Source organism: Botrytis fragariae (genome assembly GCF_013461495.1).
Source record: "Botrytis fragariae strain BVB16 chromosome Unknown tig00000001, whole genome shotgun sequence".
Classification (NCBI taxonomy): Eukaryota; Fungi; Ascomycota; class Leotiomycetes; order Helotiales; family Sclerotiniaceae; genus Botrytis; species Botrytis fragariae.
Window position 1 is genome coordinate 817,893 of NW_023500987.1, and position 21,393 is coordinate 839,285.

Below are 21,393 nucleotides of genomic sequence, written 5' to 3' on the forward strand. Positions count from 1 at the left end.
TGCGAATCACCTCTTCCATGTTTTGCATTAGGGGAGCGCACCAAGATTCCTGGCGACAAGGAGGTATTGAATGGTCAGTCTAGGTTCTTAAACTGACCAAACTAGAAACTGTAAATAGTTTTGTGTATCGCTTCGTTCAATTTGATTACAATAATAGGGCAAAGAAAGTTAAGGGTCTGGGAAAGATTTAGTTAAGTTGGAGATGAAATATTTGCACGTGACGTTTCGCCAAGATCGACGGGCGTAAAGCATCAAGTTTGCATCATATATTTTGGAACGTGTTTCTGCACGATGCAATGAGCCAACGACAAATGAATGCCAGCCCAATTTATTCCTCGCAAATCAGGTCGTCACCGTATAGCCTGTAAGCGCAATTCTTCAATCTTGTACATTCGAGGCTAAAATGATGCAAAGGTATTGCGCTATACAGGACCTTGCTCGAACAATGTCTTCGGGTTCCTATTCCGACTGAGCTCCAACCTAAAGGATTCACTCACCCACTAAAACATCTTGTACGCAAACAATTCCGGCGAAATGTACGAGAACACAGCCCAAAAATTGTTGTCGCTGCACTGAAAACGGGCTATGAGGTTCGTTCGCACCATTCAGAAACATCATTGTCTATATGTTTGATACTGACGAAGTCATTCTCCAGGCAGAGGAACTTATTCGTGCCGCTGGCGATGGCGATACAGATTCAAGACATAAGATATACGACCTACTACACTACCGGAAATCCGTAGCCACCAGATCCGCGCTCGTTCCTCAACCTCCTAAACTTAAGATTCGTTATCCAGAAGCCATTCCAGGTGTCCCTAAGCTTCTCGAAACTCGCCCTTTACCATTCGAAAAACTCTCTGGGCCTCGTCACGTACCTAAGTTTGCGAAAGCAATGGTATCAAACTTTCTTCGAATCCAGAAACCACAAAGTCCCTATCTAAGCCGGGTCTTGAGGGACAAAATAGATACTAGACAAAAGCGCGTAAATTCCCGTGAAAGAATAGAGTATTTGGAGGAGATAGCTTTCGCAGAGAATACTTGGGAAGACCTGATTGAGGATCAGTTGGAGAATGAGGGCTTGAGTGTAGACAAGTGGAACAAGAAACAGCCTGGATTGGGCTGGGGAGTTGGATTCTGGGAGAAAGACCTGCAATTGGCCGACGCTTTTGTGAAACATCTGATGGTGAACGAGGCACTCAAGGTGGTCGAACTGTCTAAAAAACAACTGGAAATAGTCGATAAGGAGAGAGAACTATGGAAACAGGAGAGGGGCCAAAGGAGACATGACAAGAAATTGGCTAAATTAGAGAAGAAGTTTCAGGTCTCGCATGAGCCAGCTCCGATTTAGGGATTCGATGGCTACTAATCAAGATGAGCAAGTTACTGTCACATTTTCTGGTGTGCTGTTTTCTTGCGGGTGTTTGCTCAGAGAGATTGGGGATAGAACTCGAGAAAATCATTGCGGCCTCGCGAAAGTAATCACCACTTGTTTCATTCGTTTATTTCTCATTTAGTAAATATCATAACGGGGATATAAAACCCAATTTCGCCGCGCTGATGCATCCGTATCAACATAAAGAAAAGTCATATGCATCACCCATCTCTACACAGCCTAATACGTGCTGTGATCTTGGAATTCCTCGTATCATGATTCGTCTAGTGAATGCGTAAGGCACTTAGTCGTATGTAGAACCCTCTTGTGGTTGGGGGAGCTTTTTGTTGGTAGGAGATGCCATGTATCTGGATACTGTAAGCCTCTATTTTCACTATGCAAATATATACATTGTGAAACTTACTTTCTCAACTCGGTCAAGACAGTCTCCATTGTGTTGTGGCGTTGCCAGTTCGCAAGGCATGCAAACTTTGAAGGGTCGACCTAGAGCATCAGTTAGCTTCAACTACTTTTCATGGCGCTCTAAATAGTATGCTAACCTTGCCATCATCTTGCACACCGGGAAGGTTGATTTTGTTAGTGAACTTGATGGTTGGTGGAACATCGGGATAGTTCTCTCCGCAATGCATGGTAAGAGAGTAGATGCGATTCTCGTGGACGCTCTATCGGTAGCCCCGCCATTAGTTCAAAGCCAGTATATTCTAATAAGTACGATTAGAAACATACGTGTGGAGGACCGAGAATCGTGCCATTCCATTTGGACATGTATAAGTCGTCGCCGTCCGTCAAACCATAAGAGCAAGCGTCTTTAAATAACGAGAATCATTAGAGATTGTCAAACTTCAATGCTTATTGACATCCGACTCACCAGCTCCAAGACCCTTTTCGCCCTTCTCTAACTCCTCTAGCAATCTGAAGTTTCTTGGTACTTTCGCCATCTTTTTCCTTTCGAAATCTTGGTTTTGGACGGTAGATAAAGTGTTAGTATTTGGAAATTCAAATATGTTGAAGTTGCGCAAGAGGGCAAGAAGTTGTAAATGGTTGATAAGTTTTATTGAGGAAAGGCGGCTGGTTTGATCGCGGGGTTGATCTCCAAGAATTCCGGGCGGTCAATGTCGGCCAATCCTCGGCAAAATGTCTATTTACGGTCCATCTTGATAAAGGACAACTGAACCAATGAATACACCTCAGCAATAACATTATGCCTTCTGAAAAATAATGGAAAGGTTACTATTAAGAACCAATCAATATGACGGCGCAGATTCTCGCCTCGGAGCTTGGAAATCTTATACAAGAGAGTAAGAGAAAGCATACAGATCTTAGAAATGTAAGTTCATTTCTATGCGGCCGCCATTCAGTCAGGCCCCTTTACGTTGCTGATTTGACAATGTCAGGCAGCAGAAAAGAGTCTAGATGAGATCAAGGGACTACGATCAACTTCTGAAGCCCAAATAGCTGCGGGTAAGTTTGTAGATAAAGATATGATGTTATCATCAGAAAATGCACCATAACGGTGGCTGATGTGCAGTTAGACCTCACTCAACGACCAAACTTCGTGACACCTTTCCTCATTGCTTGCGGAACCAAAAACGTCAAATTCACTGGAATCGCAGTTGTTTGCCTTCAAAGATTAGTTGTGTCTCGTGCACTTCCTAAATCAAGGCTCAAAGAAGTTTTGGAGGCACTTCGAGAAGCTACGTCAGCTGGTCTTGATGTACAATTGAAGATCCTCCAAGCATTACCGTCACTTTTGCAAAACTATGCAGATGAATTGAAGGGGGAGCTGTTAGCTGCAGCTCTAAACATATGTACCATTCTTCAGGCAAGTAAGAATGGGATTGTTCTTAATACAGCCGCTGCTACCCTTCAGCAGTTAGTTGTCTCTGTATTCGACAAGGTGGTGACAGAAGACAGTGAGTTTATGAATCGATTACCAAGCAAAAGAATTTATCTAACCACGGGATAGAAATTGCTTTGGAGGTGCCCACTATAGGCGAGGCCCCAACCGAAGATGGTGTCATCCAACTACGTGCCGCCGCTTTGGATGCTTATAGAGTTTTCAACGACATATGCTTATTGACGGAAGCTCAAAAGCCTCAGTTTCTAAGATCAACAGGTCTCCCGCAAACCTTTGGACTCGAGCTAATCGAATCCGTTTTGACTAATCATGCCGACATATTCTTATCGCATCCTGAGCAAGCAAATATACTTCGAGTCCGAGTTATGCCATTCATCATCAGCGCACTCTCAGAGAAACTAAATTTTGCAGTGACTGTCAGGATCACAAGAATTCTCTATACACTTTTGAGAAGGCATCTGAGTATTCTATCATCTGAAGGCGAAATGGCCTTAGGTCTGCTCACCCACATGCTTGACCATGATACTGCTTTGTGGAAGCGATCACTTTGCATGGAGGTACTGAGGGGTATTTTTGCCGAAGCAGCTCTGATTAGGAAAATATTTTCCATGTACGATGCCCAAGGGGAGAAGAAAAATATACTACGAGATCTTGTTGCAGCTTTCGTTAGAGTTAGCACGGAAAAGCCTGCCGTTATTGGCCTTGGTCATCAGTCCACAATTCCAATTGCCAGCCAGGGTAATAGTTCAGACCAAGCAATGCTCGAGGCTAGCGGTGTTCCTGGTATCATTAGCAGCACTGTGAGTTCGACTGAGCCAAGCGCTGGGGTCAGCGCGCAATGGAGTACAATGAGGGTACCGTGTATTGATCAGCTAGACAAGACGGATGCACCATCTATCCCCGAATCATATATCTATGCCCTCACTCTTGCATGTATTAGTGGCTTTTCCGAAGGGCTTGCAAAGTTTATCCTGCCACTGACGGTACCTGAGCGGCCTCGAAAAAAGGGTCCAAGACATTCTGAAATTGAGTCAAAACTTTCAGATTCCCGTTCTAGTACCCCTGATATCAAACCAATCGAGAGAAGCTCATCTTATAAAAAGAATCCAATTCCTATCAATCCATTAACACTTGAGGATCATCATCTCTTTCAAGAGGTCAAGATTTGCGCCGGTATCGTCGACGAATGTTGGCCTGCGATCTTGGCAACTTGCTCAACATTTCTCTATGCGGCGCTGGACCAAGAGTACTACCATGGCTTGGTCAGATCATTTCAAAAGTTTACTCACGTTGCAGGGCTTCTACGGCTTGCGACGCCACGAGACGCATTCTTGACAACCTTAGGAAAGGCGGCAGTACCGTCCAATGTCTTGACAGCCACTACAACTCAAGTACAGAGTCCAACGACGCCCACGGCGGATATGTCTTCTAGCTCCAGCATTTTCAACAACGCAAGAGGGCTATTGAGTGTTGATAGCTTGGTGAGCAACCCTGAACGCAATAGACATGTACCCGTTGATGCATCTAGTTCGTCGCTCAACACACGCAATTTGCTTTGCCTTCGCGCACTACTGAATCTAGGGATCGCATTGGGACCCACGCTTGAATCGGCGTGGGTGATTGTTCTTGGTACATTGCAACAAGCTGATTTGGTAATATTTTCGAGTTCCAAATCCGTGAGAACTCCCACCACACCAAGACCAGAAATCCAGGATGTTAGCAATACTTCTGCATTATTGGCAAACTTTGGTACCGAAATCAAAGCAGTCGAAACTGCTGCTACAAGATTGCTAGAAAGTACTATTGATTTTCCTAATGAACCATTTGTGGCTGTCGTTTCAGCTCTTTGTGACTTGTTCAGCAAAGAGGAAATCCTCAAGATACCAGAAAAGCCAGTACCTTCTAGTCCATCATCACCTGAAGGAAGAAGGCCGTCTTACGCTCATAAACGGGCCCATAGTATTGTTACAGCAAGTTCTACTCAGAATCAAGAGGATCTGTTTGCGTTGGCAAAATTAGGCGATATCGCAAGCATTAATATAGATAGATTGACGACACACGAGCCTGGCGTTAGCGGATGGCAGATGTTGACATCAGAATTGATTTCTGCTTCTTGTTCTCTCACTGCAACACCTTCTGTCAGACTAAGAGCTGCGGAGATTCTTGTTAGAATTGTGATTGAAGCGGCAACTTCCACACTCGCAGACTCCGAGGTTCGACGAGGTCTCGTCCAGACCATGCTACTTCAAGCGTTGAGTCGTGCCCTGCATCCACTTCAAATGGAAGATAGACAGGTCACTGTGGCCATACATTCGACCGATGTCGAAGTCCACAAGACTATTCTTGAGGGCCTCAAAAGTATTCTTGAGCAATGTGGAGAGAAGCTAATCAGTGGCTGGGACATTGCATTTGAAATCCTCGGCAGTGTCTTCATCAATTCTGACCGCGAAGCAAAAGTAACATCTACTCGATCTGCTAAATTAGTCCGCTCTGCTTTCAATTCTCTTCAACTCATCTGTTCTGACTTCCTTTCGTCATTACCGAATTCTTGCTTTCTAATACTTGTCGACACCCTTTACCATTTCTGTACGCAAGATGATGATCTTAACATTTCACTGACGGTAAATCGCACCCAAGAAAACTCCTCGATCATTGCTAATAATTTTTAGACTGTTACCTTCTTCTGGGTATTGTCAGATTTCATCTCTAGTAGAACCAGTTCTTTTTCACTTAGCCCTGATCTTATTGAAGATTCAACCGAGGAAGCTCTAATCGAAAAAGCATCTGGTGATGACCGCGCCGTTTCAGACGCAGCTTTATGGATGCTTCTCTTACTACGACTCACATCCGTTACAGCAGATGAAAGATTGGAGCTTAGAAATAGTGAGTGCAATCTGCTATTGGAATGAGGCCTTAACTAACTGTCGCAGGCGCAATTCAAACATTGCTAAGGATATTCGATGCATATGGAGATCAGCTCAGCGCAGTAGCATGGTCTATGTGTCTGAAATCAGTCATTTTCAGATTACTATCCTCAATAGAGGCACATTTACAGTCTATCACTGACCCTACGCCGACGCTTACATTATCTGATAAAGACAAGATAGGATGGAATGAAACTACTGTCGTGGTTTTGAGCGGCATTACTAATCTATTGGCCGATTATTTAGATGTCCTTACTGACCATCCCACATTTGAAAGCTCTTGGAAAACCCTTTTAGAACATTTCAAGACGATGCTGGATTTCAAGATTCTCGAAGTCAATACAGCTGTCTTCAAGGCCTTACAACAAATTCTTTCCCGTGGTAATATCAAAGAGGGCACGCGAACAAATTTTACCCGATCTTCAATTGATATGGCATGGAGTCTTTGGTCTGATTCTCTGCCTTCAGTGAACATCGATGTGTTGGATAAACGTGTTGACAACCAGGACTATCTGGTTGCTTATGTGTCTGCTCTTCATGAGATCTATCGTCTTGTACAAAAAGACCTCGATTCAAATCGAGTCAAAAGAATGCTTACTCTACTCCGAGAAGCTATACAACAAGCGAGCGCTTCCACCTATTCCGCAGATATTGAGTACCTTACACCACTACAGTCTCAAGTATTAGAGTCGCTTAAAATGATTCGTACTGATATTCAGGGAGTCCCTGCTACCTTGATTAGCCAGGTTGCCGAATTTGTTGCGTTGGCTTTCGTGCCGAAAGATACTACTTCTAACGTCCAGAGGCCAACATACGTGGCTCTGTCCAAAGCTTCGATGGTATTATCCGAAAAGCTCATTCTGTCGCATTCCTCGGAACCAGATATATATACGAGCGGTGCTGTATCTTCTTCTTTGTCCGCGCTTGCGAATCCCATCGTTACAAAGTACTCGTTTCCTATAATCTCAAAGAGCATATCGCCTTGGCGCCAGGCCACAACGTCAGCACTTGCCATCCTGGGTGCCATTTTGCCAATAATGCCAACTATTACCTTGAATGACGAAGCCGTACGGTCTATATGGGCCTCGACGGTGAACATAGCTATTGGAATTACTTCTGCAGATTTTGATGCTGCGGTAAAATTGGCCGATATCAAAGATGACCAGGATTTCGACATCGCATCATTCCTAACCTTGCGCGAGCTCATCACGCCCGCACTGGGCTCCGAAGTCATACCCGATCGAATTCGTCGCACTTACACTGAATCACTTTTCCACATGTCTATCATCCACCCTGCACAGCCCAGCGAGCTTCCGCAGCCCGGCCAGGAACTACTAGCCACCTTATATCATCCCCGCAAAGGTCGCACTGTTGATCCCATCCCCTCACCCCGTGCAAAAATGAGCTACGTTTGTTTTGATGAACTTATCTCTCTTGTCACTCTCAACGATGGCTCTGTGCCTCGCATTAAGCTTGCTCAAGCAGCTGCGCCATACTTAATACTCAGATCAGGCCTCACTCTTCGCGCATATATTGCTGATCAACCACTGCGCGGTCGCATGCCACAACCATTGTCCCAACGCAAAGAACTTTTATACATCCTTAAGAAGCTTGTCGAGTTGAAGTGTGAAAGCGAGGCAATCCCAGATACACCGGGTGTGGAGAGTGAAGGCAAAAAACATTTACATCGCTTATATCCGTTGTTTGTGAAGGCAATGAGAGCAGCAGCGAGGGATCAAGAGGTTTTGGAATGGATTGGAAAAGCGTTAGAGGAGGTAGGGATGGAGTTTGGGCTTTGAAGAAAGATAAATCTGATGTTCTGAAATTTTTTGAGAAAGAGTTGGGAATGCATATTAGAGCAACATTAGAAACATGACGTTGGTGCTTTTCGTTACTCTTTAAATTGCATTAAGGTCTACATCTTTAGCTTGAATTAGAACCTGTTTTTTTTCGCTTGCGTCGTTCCATATTGAAAGTCCAAAATCACAGGTTTCAAATAAGTTTTATTTTATGGTTGAGAGAATTTTCAGTTTGTTTGAGTTGCAAAGACTACCTCTTCAATACTTGGGTAGGTAAAAGGTTTTTTTTGTCAGCAGCATCTGACCCCGCCATAATAAATACAATATACAGTGGCTCGCTCATAAAAGCATATCGCTGATAGTCATACATTCAACTCCCCTCCTGTTTTCCTGGTCCCTGTTCTCGATTGCCTTTTAGCACGTCGCTTTTTTCTTCTTCATGTCATGTTATATCGTAAGTCTACTTTCTGGTGGCGTTCTCAAAAGACGCAAGCATGCTTCTCTTCATCTCGTCATTAGGGGACTCGTTTTCTGTGCTGGTCTGTTCGGCGCTCTTCTGCCCTTTCAAGACCTTTGCGGCCATGGTCTTCGCTTGAGCATCACCAACTTTTCCGTATACTGCCATGGCGCTAGCAATCATGCTTCCGATATCCCCCACATTTCCAGGGACGACAACGGCAGTACCCTCTTTAGCGAGCTTGCCAAATGCCTCAACGTACTTTTCAGCTACACTGAGACTAACAGCCCCTTGAGCCGATTCCTCTCCTGAAGCAATTGCCTGAGCTACAGCCTCAATACCTGCAGCTGTGGCTTTTGCCTTCAACAAAATAGCTTCAGCCTCACCACTTGCCATATTGATTTGTTCGCTTCTCAAAGCCTCAGATGCCAAGATCACACTTTGCTTTCGTCCCTCTGCGATATTGATGGCGCTCTGTCTTTGACCTTCGGAATCGAGAATTTCCGCACGTTTGCTACGCTCAGCAGTAACTTGTCTGTGCATAGCCTCCATAACTCCTTCCGGTGTGTGAATATCCCTAATTTCGTAACGCAAACAAATTACACCCCATTCCTGCGCGGCTTCGTTAATGGCGGCTGTGATGTTGGTGTTCAAAGCGGCGCGCTCCTTGAGAACTTGATCGAGGGTAAGTTGTCCGATTTCCGAACGCATAGTTGTTTGTGCCAGTTGAGAGATGGCATATTCTGCATCCTCGACTCCATAACTTGAGATATGTTAGTATATTCTCTGACCGAGAGATGAAGGTAGGTTACCTAGCCTTATAGGCATCAAAGACTCGAGTATAAAGCACACCATCAAGCTCCAAAGTAACGTTGTCGGTGGTGATCGCACTTTGACTCGGAATCTCAATCGCAGATTCCTTTAAGCTCTTGACATATGCGATCTTATCTATTATGGGCAATAAAATGGCGAGACCAGGCTCCAATATGCGGTTGAACTTTCCCATCCGTTCTACAATCCATGCTGTTTGTTGGGGAACGAATCGAATAATGGTATTTGCGGGTAAGGAAGGTCGCTGAAAGTATGAAGTCGGTATGTTCGAGTTATTAATTCCCATCAATCCGCTATTCGGTGCTCTTATTCTGGAAGAGGCATGGAGCTGTCTTTGCTGTTGTGTGTATCTTTGAGAGAGAATGGTTTGAGCTCTAGGTAATAGAACTCGAGATGTGATTTTTGGTAGAGAAGCCGAGAGACTATGAGATAGTCCCGGCGCACTCATGGCCATACGATAGGTTGCCTCTAGAGACATCGTTTCGATTTGTATATTCGTATGGGGGCGATAGCTGTCTTTCGTAATGACCTTTCGACATCATAAGATGCATGGCGGAGCTGGTCCGAGAAATTGAAGACTAGCGGCCGCGTCCCCGTGCTGATAAGCTCCATTCGAGCTCTCACTTTCTACTACCAATTTACAAACTTACTACGATTGTTCCAGCACATTTGATCCATTAACCTCTCGCAAACTTGACGATATACAATTCTTTGAACCGCGGCTTCACCACGTATAGTTTCAACCTCATTAATCGATTCAGATCTTTTCGACACGATGTCCGAGTACTGGAAATCAACGGTAACTCTCAAAATCTACTTGCAACATACAATTACTCTAACACTTTCACAGCCTAGTTACTGGTGCAAGCACTGCAAACAATACGTCAAAGATACCAAGCTCGAGAAAGCCAACCACGAAGCCAGTCCGCGCCATCAAGGCAATCTCAAGCGATTCCTGCGCGATCTCCACCGCGGCCACGAAAAAGACGAACGGGAAAAAGACCGCGCCAAAAATGAAATTGCCCGTCTAAACGGCATTGTGAGCGGAAGCGGCGACGCAGGAAGTTCCTCACAAGCGTCACGCCCTAGTTCTTCGACGCCAAAACCGCCCGCGACGGCCGCGCAGCGAAAACAACAATTGGCGCAATTGGCGGAGCTGGGCGTTAGCGTTCCAGATGAATTTAGATCGGATATGGCTATGGCGGGCGAATGGCAAGTCACTTCTGAGCGTGTTATTGATGATGGGAGTGGGGAGACGAAAGCCGATGCGCTTGCGTTGGGGGTTCGGAAGAGAGAAGCCGAGGATGAAGATGAGGAGGCGAAGGAGGCGAAGAAGAGGAGATGGGGGACAGCGATCCGCACATATCCTACGGAGAATAACGACGATGATTTAGATGCTTTGTTGAGCCATAGCAACAAAGGCAAGGGTCCCGATGTGAGGTCCGACACGAACGACGGTATCAATATAAAGATAGAGAAGAAGCTCGAAGAAGATGTGGAACCTCTAGCGAATAGCAAAAAGGAGGAACCAGTTGTGAAACCTGAAGCAGAGGAAGATGTCCAAATCGACATAAAGCAGATCCCAGAAGCTACAGAGCAGAACAGTGAGCCCGCAGCATCAGGAGTCGTCTTCAAGAAAAGAAAAGCCAAGAATATTCGCCAACGATGAAACGGCGCAATCAGAATTACGTATTTAATTACTCAAAATCAAGCAAACCATCCCGGCCATTAAAACCCAGTCATTGGACATATCACAGAATATTGAACACAAAAGTTCAAGCAAACCCAATTATAGTGGGGGGAGAACCTCATGTTGCGGGGGCGGGGCACCTCATGCCTACTAATGTAGGTCATATATGGTCTCCGATTCCACCTCGCCATGAAACTTAACTTCGTAGAGAATTTTATCACTTGGATGCAACAATGGATGGAAACACCGCTAAGAGAACGTCCTCACATTTTGGCTTACGGATGGAGAGGTAGGTACTGAGTAGCATGTGGGAGCATTATGCAAGCAAGTGGAAAGAAGAGCTCCCAATTCGGACTCCATGCAGCTAATGATTCGTACATGAAGGACAATAAAGTCACCCGAGAAACTTCTGTGTCGGGCATTCTCAGAAGAATTAATCGACGCAATAGAAACCTTATAGTATTTTCTAATCCACACATTACGCCTCAGTATCACAAACAATCCCCATCTGATTATTTAACTGTATAATATAATTTGAGTCTATCCATAACTAAGTAGCCCATATTCCCTCACCCCACAAGCACATCCCATCCCCAACCCCATTCCAAAAATCAGCCTTCCTGCACCATGAGTCCGATCAAATACCCATACCTACAAGCCCGTGAATTTTTGGCTGCACACTATAGAAGTATACTATGTCGGTTCCTGAATAACGAATCCATCGCCAATTACGCCTATAAACAGTTGTAATATATCACCTCTCAGATTCCTCTCCACTCCGTTCATCCACAATCTCGCTGGTTGTAAAAAGAAAAGTACCGCTACGTACATACATGTAGGTCATGTGTAGTAGCTAGTGTGCAGAAAGGAAATACATCGCAGTGTCAATTCGACTTCGCTAATTATTCATGCATCACATTACATTGTATCATCTCATCATGAACAATCTCGCCCCCTATCAATTTACTTCTCTCTTTACTGAGTTATTTCGTTGTTGGATTGGTTTTGTAAATTTGATCCCAGTTGTTTCCCATTCTCCTCTGCTGAACTCATGAGAGCTGGGGTATCCGGTGTGAGCGTGAGCCGGGGTGTGACAATGCTGGTATCGATTTTTGTGTCTGGCATCTTGAGCCCCTTTGGAGCTTGGTGGTTGGGCTCTGATTTCTGGGGAGAATCTCGAGGTCGTAAAGTTTCCATGCTTACATCCATGTCTTGAGCAGCAGTTTCATCGGGGCTTCCACGTCTAGAGCCCGATGCTTCACGTGCATTTTCAACATGAACCGCATCAAGCGTCTTCTCGTTGTCATTCTCTTTTTCAATCATGGCCGTTATACTCCGAAAATTGAACATAGACTCAGCTCCCGTATCGCCATCTTCGTTCCCCTCATTTGTCTCTGTAGCACCAGGACTTTCAATACTTGTAGAAGAGCCTTGAGGGTTGGTGCCATTACCTGACTCAGCTATTGAAGATGAGGCGCTAGATGCGGTACTCATTTGTCGTAAGTGAGAAGGCTTGTCAGGGCTTGTAGGTGAAGGAATAGACTGGTGAGTCTCTAACAAGCTAGAACTCGTTGAAGGATCTGAATACTGGGCACCAAGAAGTCCATTATCCGTAGCACTCCCGTCGTTACCCAGATAGGGGCGAGCAACACCTTTTCCTTTTCCTTGTGGAGGCTCTTCGACTTCTTCCGGTGTCACTTCTGTAGCCAAATTGCTTGCGGCACTATCACCTCTCCTTCGCCCAGTAAAAGTGGCAGCTAGACTGTTGCCTAAGTTCAGCATACTCGAACTAGCTGAATGTCCGTTAGTGCCATAAATCGATTTCCTCTCTTTCTTCTCTTTCTTTTTCTCTTCTTTGGCCTGCTTCTTTGCATTTTTTGCAGCCTCCTTGGCGGCTTCTTTGTCGGCCTTCTTCTTTCGTTCCTCTTCGGCCACGATACTGAGTCTGATCGCCTCGGCCATCATCATATCCTCGACGTCTCTCGTTCTTCGAGCAGCATTAGAATCTCGACCTTCCCTACGCGCTTGACCAGACGACTCAGCTGCAGTCCTGGAACTGGTATCGCGGTTGGAAGGGGTGGCAGACCCGCTGTTATCAGGATCGCTACGGTTTCTACCAAAGCGGCTTCGTCCGAAAACATAGCTGCGGTTTTCCGAGGTTCCGGGAAGTACATAAGCAGCTGCGTGTAGTGCCGAAGCGGCAGCGTTCTTTTTAGCCTTTCTCAGGTTAGCAGCTTCAAGCTTTGCTGACCAGTCCGGCCTGATGCGGTCAGTCGTAATGACATTTGAATCGTTAGCCGACAATGAAGTAGCCCGGCGCCTGTTGTCTATTCTTGGTGCAAGCCCTGGACTTGTTATAGGCGGTGAACTGATCGATGACGACGATGACATGGCTGAAGAGAAGTTGGCCAGTTCTGGAGATGGCTTTGCATAAACAAGTCCACGGCGGAAAGGCGGTGGTTCGTATGTTACGCCAAACTCGGGTCGCTGACAGTAAGGGCAAGCGGCTGGTTCCGAAACAAGCATTTCTGTATCTTCGGCTTGATCGGGCGCGGGTTGTGGTGGACCGTGGTGTTCCGGCGTATGTGGATCTGGTCTCTTGATTTGAACAAAGCATTCCGAGCAAATACTTTGATCGCAACATCGAGTCCTATTAAGATAAGGGGGGTAAAATATCAAGCATATTGAGCATTCAACAGCGTCTTTGTACAGAAAAGCCTCAATAGCTTGACCATTTACTTGGGAATCTCTGGGCAATTGAATCTCACGCGGTCCCGGATCCGATGCCGAGGTTTCCTTCGACGATGATTTTAGGCCCAACGTTTTAGCTCGAGGTCGAAGCAAAGAGGTAGAAGTGGCAGGTGCATTAAGGGGCGATGCTGGAGATGACGTATTGAGAGATGAGTGTGACAGTGAGCGGCCAACCGAGGTATCGTATGAAGCAGATTGACTTCGTGAAGCTATTGGCACAGTCAAATTTTGTAGATTCGAGTTTGGTGCATTCGTGGAATTGGAAGAATGAGGCCTGGCACTGTCTTCGGAGGGTATTTCATCAGCGGCTGGAATAGGAAGGCCTCGTCCTGCAGCGACCAACTGATGCTCGGTCCAATCACTTTCGTAATCATCTAGCCCCCTCCAAAATGGTGCAACTCGCCGCTCAATCTCGTACATGTCAGCATGATGGTTAGGCATCAAATATCATAGTCTTTAACATACCATCAATTGTCTTACTATCGCCTTGTTGAAATCTTCTGGGCCAGTGTAGACGCCCATTGTGACCAGATATCCACCATCTACATGCTCCTCCCTAATACTTCTCTCTCGCTCTTCTACTCTTGCAACCCTCTCCCTCTCGAGTCTCCTCATTTGTCGCTCGGCCGCTGTCTCCTTCCTCTCCGGTACTTCGTTGTTTGATCCGCCTCCCACAATAGCTGCTACTAGATTCCGCCGGCTGCCTCTGCCAGTCCGAGAAGAATATGGATCGTGGTCGGGTGGAGAAGTTGGCCCATTCGTACCGGCGTCATGATGTCGATGTCTATCCCCGCCATGCGAGTCGTCCCGCGACTGGTGCTGACCCATCTTGCAGTCGCAATGTCCGCAGAAGGAGAAATCAACTGTTCATCGAGGATTGGGGTTGGTAAGAACTATATCCAAGATAAAGTCTCGAGTTGGCATGCGCTGCCAACTTCTTGAGATTGAGTGAGTGTTGTGAATTTATGCAGGTTCTCGGCAAGCGTGGGGAGTTGTGATTGTAAGGTTTATTATATCGCCTGAGCCACAGTAAAGTTCCACTCCCGATCTGGATCACACGAGCTAAATTCAGATAAAGACGAGTTGGGTAGCCTTTTTGTTGTTGACAAGAGGGGTGAGAAGATACAATCAGCTGCGACCTTTGTGATAAGGAAAAGTCGTCTGGGTTAAGCTTGTGATATTCCTATTCTTGACCAGATGATGGGTTTTTTGAGGAGGTGAGGTAGGAGATCTTAGATAACTTGTAAATGAAGGGAATCGGAAGAGAGATTGGCGGAGTGGCTTTATTTCTTATACTCGTATTCCTGTAGCTAATCGTCAAGAAGCCTACATCCCTACGAGATTGTAGATCTCCTGAATTTTATGATGGAATAGTGGGTAAGAGAGGTCCAAAGTTAAATTTCCAGGAGCGTTATGACGGTAGAGGTAGAGATAGACAAAGCCTTAATATAACAATGCAATCAATGCAGCAGAAAGTTGGAAGGGGGATTCTCTTGGGAAAAGTCGTGTTGAGAGTGCAAGTATAGTATTGAAGGATTGGAGAGTGGAAGAATTGGAGAGTGGAAGAATTGAAGAACTGAACAATTGAACAATTGAACAATTGAACAATTGAACAATTAATAAAAGATTGTATTCAACATGTGCAATCCATCCCTGGGTAGTATTGGCTATTCAATCAATATATCTATCTACCAGTCGTGGCCAGACGGATTCCACATCACAGGTAAAAGGTTCTATACACGGGTTGGTTGTAAGGCCGCTCTTTCCGACAAGAGTGAAAGCAGTTAAATATTACCATCTACTATGTACTCGTATGTTTACGACCGAATCATGTCTAGAAAGACATATCTTCTGTATGAATACACATCTCTATCTCTATCTCTATCTCTCTCTGTGTCTGTGTCCGTCCCAAGACAGGTACATTTCGGTACTCAGTTATTGTAATTCCCAAGCGTTCACGTCAAATGCGCCCGTTTTCAGCCATCAGGGAAAAGGGAACAAGCCATCATATTATCCATGCAATCATAACATAATACCATCTACATCGTACATGCTAATGAGTACTAGGTAGAGAGGAACCTCAGTACGGAGTTCTTTGCCTTTCCTTTTCCTGTCATTTCTCTCCAATTTTGGTCCAAATTTGACTTTCGCTAGATAGACATTTCCATTCGAATTGACTTATTAGTACCGCAGTTTTCCAATATCGGTACTAGAAAATTGAGCTTGGAATATTGGGTAGAGGGCAGGCAGGTAAGATCCGTCCGTTGATCCTGATCTAGAATCTAATCCTTCGGGTCGTACCTTACTCTGGCGTTGATGAAGTGTCAAGCCGAGGTTAGGTAATTGGTGGAGTGTCTGAATCTGGACCATTGTGCCTGACTTGAAATCTGTTTGTGGTCATGGACTGACTGTGTTCTTTTCCAATTCGGAGACGGCTTTGTGCTTTACATACATTAGGTACTTTATCCTTGGTATAATGACAGTCCCAGGTATTTGGGATTCGCCAAGTTTCAACGGGCTACAAAATGCTCTTGGTGAACAGTTAGTTGTTCATATGCATATATATCGACCGAACCTTTGAGATTGCATAGATCAACTTTTCAAGTCCGCATGATTGGAACAGAAGATTGATCATGCAATGCACCAGAGTATAGACACACATACACACAACATCTCCTCCACCATTAACACCAGTGATTCCTCCCATGATTCTAGAATTCTCACTACGTTAGCGCTCCCCATCCCACTAAGATTGGTTGTTGGCTGATGAAAGATCTAGCCATCGCCTAATCGCGCGACCTGCCATTGAGTCGGTCAATAGTCGGGGTGTTCGGATTAGTTGTCAACTTAGAACTCAGAATTCGAAGGTTCCAGGTTGGCTCGGTTGGCTCTGGATAATCGAAGATCAACAGGGTCTTTGAAGATACCAGCGAGATCAGATGCATCTTTCGCATGAACTTTTTTCCCTTCGAGATCGTGTGTCTCGTTTCGTTTCGTCTCGTCTCCTCTTTTCTCTTTCTCCAAATTCTCTTACACACGCGCGCAAGTTTCTATCTGCAAGATGAAACTCGATAAGTTGAGATGATACCAGCGTAGACAGAAAGATGGCCTCCAACGTGAAGATCGAACTGGAATGCGCCCTTGTAGTATTGTGGCTGGGAAGACCTTATCCATGGTGTCCTACCTCAGCCTACCTACCGGAAAACACCCAGAAAGACTGTCTTCGCTTCACTAATTTAGATATCGAGGGGTCACAGGTACAATTTGCATCGAAATTTCTGCTAAGAATGGGTAATAAAGTCAAATTATTTAGGATAATTCCAATCTCAAATACAAATAGGCTGAATTCATTCAATACCTTTTAACCATTTTAATAGGTCACTTTGTGCCATCTTTTCCAGCAAAATCTGCCAAGAGGGGTAGTACGAATTCAGAAGGAGGGATAAAACAATCTAACCCCACTATAACGTCTCCCTACAAGCCTCCAATACATTTTTGGTCTCTCATATTCACTCAAACGACTGTGGCAGCAGCACATTGACAATTCTCACAAAAAGGTGACTAACTAGAATCATTCATTCATTCATTCTCTCTTTTATTTTCCTTCTTCTCCCAGCTTCGTTCGTTCTTCTTTTCAGACTTACATACATTCTTTTTTTTTTCTGTCCATTTTCAAATCGCTCGAACATAGGTACTCTTAAACACCATTCAAGAACACACTGCACGGCTACATTCGGGTTACCCATATTCAATATGACAACTCGCCCACCCCTTTCAACACTTCTTCCACCTCTCATCTGCGGCACCGGAACTTTCAATATTCAATATAATGCCGATCCCTTCGCACTCCCTGCAAATGCTATTGTGCAAAGAGCATTAGAATCGGGCGTAAATGCCTTTGATACCTCTCCATACTATGGTCCCTCTGAAGAAATTCTAGGTATGAATATATTCTCTCTTTCTGTCAATTTTCGCCCTTCACTCTATCTCTCCAAGCCCATGTTCTAACTTACCTGCAGGTCGCGCCCTCCAACAACCACAAATCCTCGCCAATCACCCCCGCTCCAGTTATTACCTCATAACAAAATGCGGTCGCATCGCCGCTTCTGAATTCGATTACTCTCCCGCATGGATCAAATATTCCATTTCCCGCTCCCTCGCCCGTCTCCACACGTCCTATCTCGATGTCGTCTATCTCCACGACGTCGAATTTGTTTCTCCCTCGGAAGTCCTCGAGGCCATAAAGTGTCTGCGCGAGCTCCAGGCTCAAGGCATAATCCACTACATTGGAGTTTCAGGATATCCCGTCCCGGTTCTCTGTTCCACCGCCGAAATGATTTTGCGCGAGACGGGTAAACCTCTCAATTGCGTAATGAGCTATGCAAACTTCACGCTCCAGAATCACTCTCTATATACCAGCGGGCTTGCTCGTCTCCGCAAAGCAGGCGTGGATTGCGTGCCCAATGCTTCGGTTCTGGGCATGGGTCTTCTACGCAGCTCCGGGGTCCCCGACAACGGGAAGGAGGATTGGCATCCAGCGCCCAAGGAACTACGTTCTCGTGTTCAGAAGGCGGCGCGATGGGTGGAGGAGCGAGGGGAGCGATTGGAAGTTGTGGCTATACGGTGGGGTCTTGAACGCTGGGCTCTCGATGGTAAAGTCGGCTCGGAACCTATCGGGGTATCCCTCATGGGTGTGAGTAACATAGGAGAGTTTGAGGAAACTCTACGAGTGTGGAACAGTGTCTTGGACGGGATCGATATACCCGGACGAAAAGTCACGGAAGCTGAGAAGCAATGGAGTTTGAAGAGGAGAGAAGAGACGGAAGCATTAGCGAAAGGGGTTAGGGAAATCCTTGGGGAGTATCGCGATTTTGCGTGGGCAAGTCCTGATGAAGGGTTTGTGAATATGAGAGTTGTCAAGGGGGTCGTGGATGAGGTTGCTCCGATGCCGCCGGCAGAGGAGAGCGGTGCTGTTGAGAAGGCGGAGGATATTGTGGCGATCAAGGATTCGGACAAGAGTAGTAGACTTTGATTGTCTACTATAATATCATCTTGGCTCTACTTGGTTAGGTATTACTCATGCACGCACAAAATTATCAAAAAAAGGGTATTGCATGCATGACTTGGATAAGCGCAGGCGTTAATAGTTATTGATCTCAATACGTTTCAATTTATGTGCTGACTGCTTTCACGCAATTATCATAGCCATATCCAAGATCAAGATCAGTGATCAGTCTTCTTTGCTTTTTGTGACTTTTCGATCTGTAAAGGATGAAGTTGAATATCCAGGACCATTTTTAAGGGAATCAACCCAAAATTGAGACACTGCCACCAACTGTCAGAGATGGAAAATAGCATGATACAAAGAGAAATTCTGTCCAAGGGAGTATGTTTCATTTTTTCCTTTTTGATATCAAAGCTCTCAAGATCCACAACATGTCCAGAAGAACCAATTCACAAATCGTGACGAGCAGTAAAAACTCCATTATACGCCATACTTCGCATATTTTCCCAATAAAAAATTTAACCGAGCACTTTTTATTCGTTCAAACATATACCCCCGTAAATCTAAGCAGAAGAATGCTTGCGGCGTTCTCGAACAGCATCGGCAAGTTGCTCGAGGACTTCGACGGTGGATTCCCAGTTGATACAAGCATCGGTGATGCTGACACCCTTCTTGAGACCGGATGGTCCCTCGGCAGGCACCTTTTGGTTGCCTTCGTTGATGTTGGACTCGATCATAACACCGATGATGGATTTTTCACCAGCACGGAGTTGGTCGCCGACAACTTGGGCTACCTTGGGTTGGTTGCGGTGGTCCTTGTTTGAGTTTCCTGGTAGGTTTGTTAGAGAATTTTACATGCGAGATTGTGTAGAAAAGACATACCGTGAGAGCAATCAATCATGATAGCTTGCTTTTGGTTCTTCTTGGTCAAAGTATCCTTGGTGAGCTTGACGTTCTCAGCATCGAAGTTGGTACCCTTGGTACCACCACGCAAGATAACGAATCCGTGCTCGTTGCCACTAGTTCTGGTGATAGCAGCAAGACCCTGTTTTGTAACACCCATGAAATGATGTTTGGCAGCCGCAGATCCAATGGCATCAATTGCAACCGTCAAGCTTCCATCGGTACCGTTCTTGAATCCGACTGGGAAAGAGAGACCGGATGCAAGCTCACGATGCAATTGTGATTCGGTGGTTCTTGCACCAATGGCACCAAGTGAGATCAAATCTGCGAGGAATTGTGGGGAGATGGTATCGAGCATTTCAGTTGCAATGGGCATGCCGGTGCTGGTGAGATCGCAGAAGAGTTGACGACTGATTCTTAAGCCCTTGTTGATCTTGAATGACTCGTCAATATCAGGGTCGTTGATCAAACCTTTCCATCCGACAGTTGTGCGGGGCTTCTCGAGGTAGGCACGCATGATAATGCAAAGATCGCTTGACAATTTATCGGCAAGATCCTTTAGTCTTTTTGCGTACTCGATAGCGGTACTGGGGTCATGAAGGGAGCAAGGACCGACGACGACCAAGAGACGGTCATTTTTACCCATAATAATCTCGACGGCATCTTTACGACCTTGCACAACAGTCTTGAGAGAATCATTTGTGATGGGGATTTCGGAGACGAGTAATTGAGGAGGAATCAAAGGGTCTTGACCCAGAACTACAAGATTGGTAAGAGAATCAGTATTTATATTTGAAGAAAGAGAAGGAATTTGATTTTTTGGCGGGGTCATACTTCGAGTGTCGTCAGTGACGAGGGGTTCGAAGTCAAGTTGAGGCATCTTGTTTGAGAAATGAATATGATATAAAAAGGAGGAAATGTGATGGGGGATCTTATAGATCTTGTCTGACGCTGACTTGACTTCTTAAATCAATGGTAATACAATTGTTGTTCTTTTTTGGTGTGAGATTGTATCGAGTTGCTTCGTTGTCGAGCTGTTGTGTAAAGTGAGTCAAGGTCAAAAATTATAGGTGGATCTGGAAAAAGTTCATAAAGTGGTACGCTCGGACTAAATTGACAAATAAAAGTGTGGATGTTGTCCGATAATTAGACATGCAGTGGCATCTCCAGCCAAGAAGAAAGCTCGGATTTGATAAAAGGGTTTGAATGATTATTCTAGTAATATCAAGGGTTTAGGTCTGCGCGTCGCATTCCGTGAGCATGTCAGATTGACAGATGTCTAAAGTATCCATCTGATGTATGGATTTAGATTCAACGTTTAGTTTATTAACAGCATGAAAAACTTCAAATTGAATTGTTCCTACCAAGAACATCTCACAAATCATCCGGTGTATAACTAGTGTGTTGTATATAGGTATCCCTATGTCAATTGAAAGGCTCACGGCGTTATTATTCGCACTCTCCACAATATGCCCGTTCACGAAGGTTTATATCTTCAGGACAGACCCAGGTTGGACAACATAAGCTGATATTGCTTTTGGGAGTCTAACGCTCTCATGGCCGGTTTGACTGCTTGTGGGAATTCACGCATCTCCGAATCGGGTTTCCATTATCGATGGTTACCTATGATAGATGGGCAATTGCAGACGATATAGTATGTGAACTCTCTCTCAAACTCTTTCTTTCTCGAACTCTCTCTCTCAAACTCTCTCTCTCTCAAACTCTCTCTCTCTCGAACTCTCTCCTCGACACGACTGGAAGAGACGGTAAGAAACTCATTGT

At 45.2% G+C, this 21,393-nt stretch overlaps 8 protein-coding genes across 8 annotated transcripts; 4 read left to right on the plus strand and 4 right to left on the minus strand.

Annotated features, from left to right (window-relative positions):
• Positions 1-315: 315 nt before the first annotated feature.
• Positions 316-1,348, plus strand: Bfra_000253 (putative dna repair protein; the record flags this gene model as incomplete). Its single annotated transcript, XM_037330698.1, has 3 exons — positions 316-364; positions 415-590; positions 656-1,348. 3 exons carry the CDS (start codon positions 316-318, stop codon positions 1,346-1,348), a joined length of 918 nt encoding a protein of 305 aa, XP_037197031.1.
• Positions 1,349-1,548: 200 nt separating this feature from the next.
• Bfra_000254 (putative ubiquitin-conjugating enzyme protein) lies at positions 1,549-2,331 on the minus strand (the record flags this gene model as incomplete). Its single annotated transcript, XM_037330699.1, has 5 exons — positions 1,549-1,740; positions 1,797-1,876; positions 1,933-2,055; positions 2,120-2,199; positions 2,262-2,331. 5 exons carry the CDS (start codon positions 2,329-2,331, stop codon positions 1,677-1,679), a joined length of 417 nt encoding a protein of 138 aa, XP_037197032.1. The 3' UTR covers positions 1,549-1,676.
• A 311-nt stretch (positions 2,332-2,642) lies between these two features.
• Positions 2,643-7,974, plus strand: Bfra_000255 (putative endosomal peripheral membrane protein; the record flags this gene model as incomplete). Its single annotated transcript, XM_037330700.1, has 6 exons — positions 2,643-2,720; positions 2,788-2,854; positions 2,926-3,306; positions 3,360-5,872; positions 5,921-6,134; positions 6,182-7,974. The coding sequence occupies 6 exons, from the start codon at positions 2,643-2,645 to the stop codon at positions 7,972-7,974; spliced, it is 5,046 nt and encodes a 1,681-aa protein (XP_037197033.1).
• Positions 7,975-8,434: 460 nt separating this feature from the next.
• Positions 8,435-9,740, minus strand: Bfra_000256 (putative stomatin family protein; the record flags this gene model as incomplete). Its single annotated transcript, XM_037330701.1, has 2 exons — positions 8,435-9,194; positions 9,244-9,740. The coding sequence occupies 2 exons, from the start codon at positions 9,738-9,740 to the stop codon at positions 8,435-8,437; spliced, it is 1,257 nt and encodes a 418-aa protein (XP_037197034.1).
• Positions 9,741-10,037: 297 nt separating this feature from the next.
• Positions 10,038-10,931, plus strand: Bfra_000257 (putative u1 zinc finger domain-containing protein; the record flags this gene model as incomplete). The annotated part of the gene is made up of 2 exons (XM_037330702.1): positions 10,038-10,061; positions 10,113-10,931. The coding sequence occupies 2 exons, from the start codon at positions 10,038-10,040 to the stop codon at positions 10,929-10,931; spliced, it is 843 nt and encodes a 280-aa protein (XP_037197035.1).
• Positions 10,932-11,927: 996 nt separating this feature from the next.
• Positions 11,928-14,531, minus strand: Bfra_000258 (putative c2h2 zinc finger protein; the record flags this gene model as incomplete). The annotated part of the gene is made up of 2 exons (XM_037330703.1): positions 11,928-14,114; positions 14,169-14,531. 2 exons carry the CDS (start codon positions 14,529-14,531, stop codon positions 11,928-11,930), a joined length of 2,550 nt encoding a protein of 849 aa, XP_037197036.1.
• Positions 14,532-17,456: 2,925 nt separating this feature from the next.
• Bfra_000259 (putative l-galactose dehydrogenase (l-) protein) lies at positions 17,457-18,735 on the plus strand (the record flags this gene model as incomplete). The annotated part of the gene is made up of 2 exons (XM_037330704.1): positions 17,457-17,643; positions 17,723-18,735. The coding sequence occupies 2 exons, from the start codon at positions 17,457-17,459 to the stop codon at positions 18,733-18,735; spliced, it is 1,200 nt and encodes a 399-aa protein (XP_037197037.1).
• Positions 18,736-19,271: 536 nt separating this feature from the next.
• Positions 19,272-20,491, minus strand: Bfra_000260 (putative phospho-2-dehydro-3-deoxyheptonate aldolase protein; the record flags this gene model as incomplete). Its single annotated transcript, XM_037330705.1, has 2 exons — positions 19,272-19,537; positions 19,591-20,491. The coding sequence occupies 2 exons, from the start codon at positions 20,489-20,491 to the stop codon at positions 19,272-19,274; spliced, it is 1,167 nt and encodes a 388-aa protein (XP_037197038.1).
• Between the last annotated feature and the right edge of the window lie 902 nt (positions 20,492-21,393).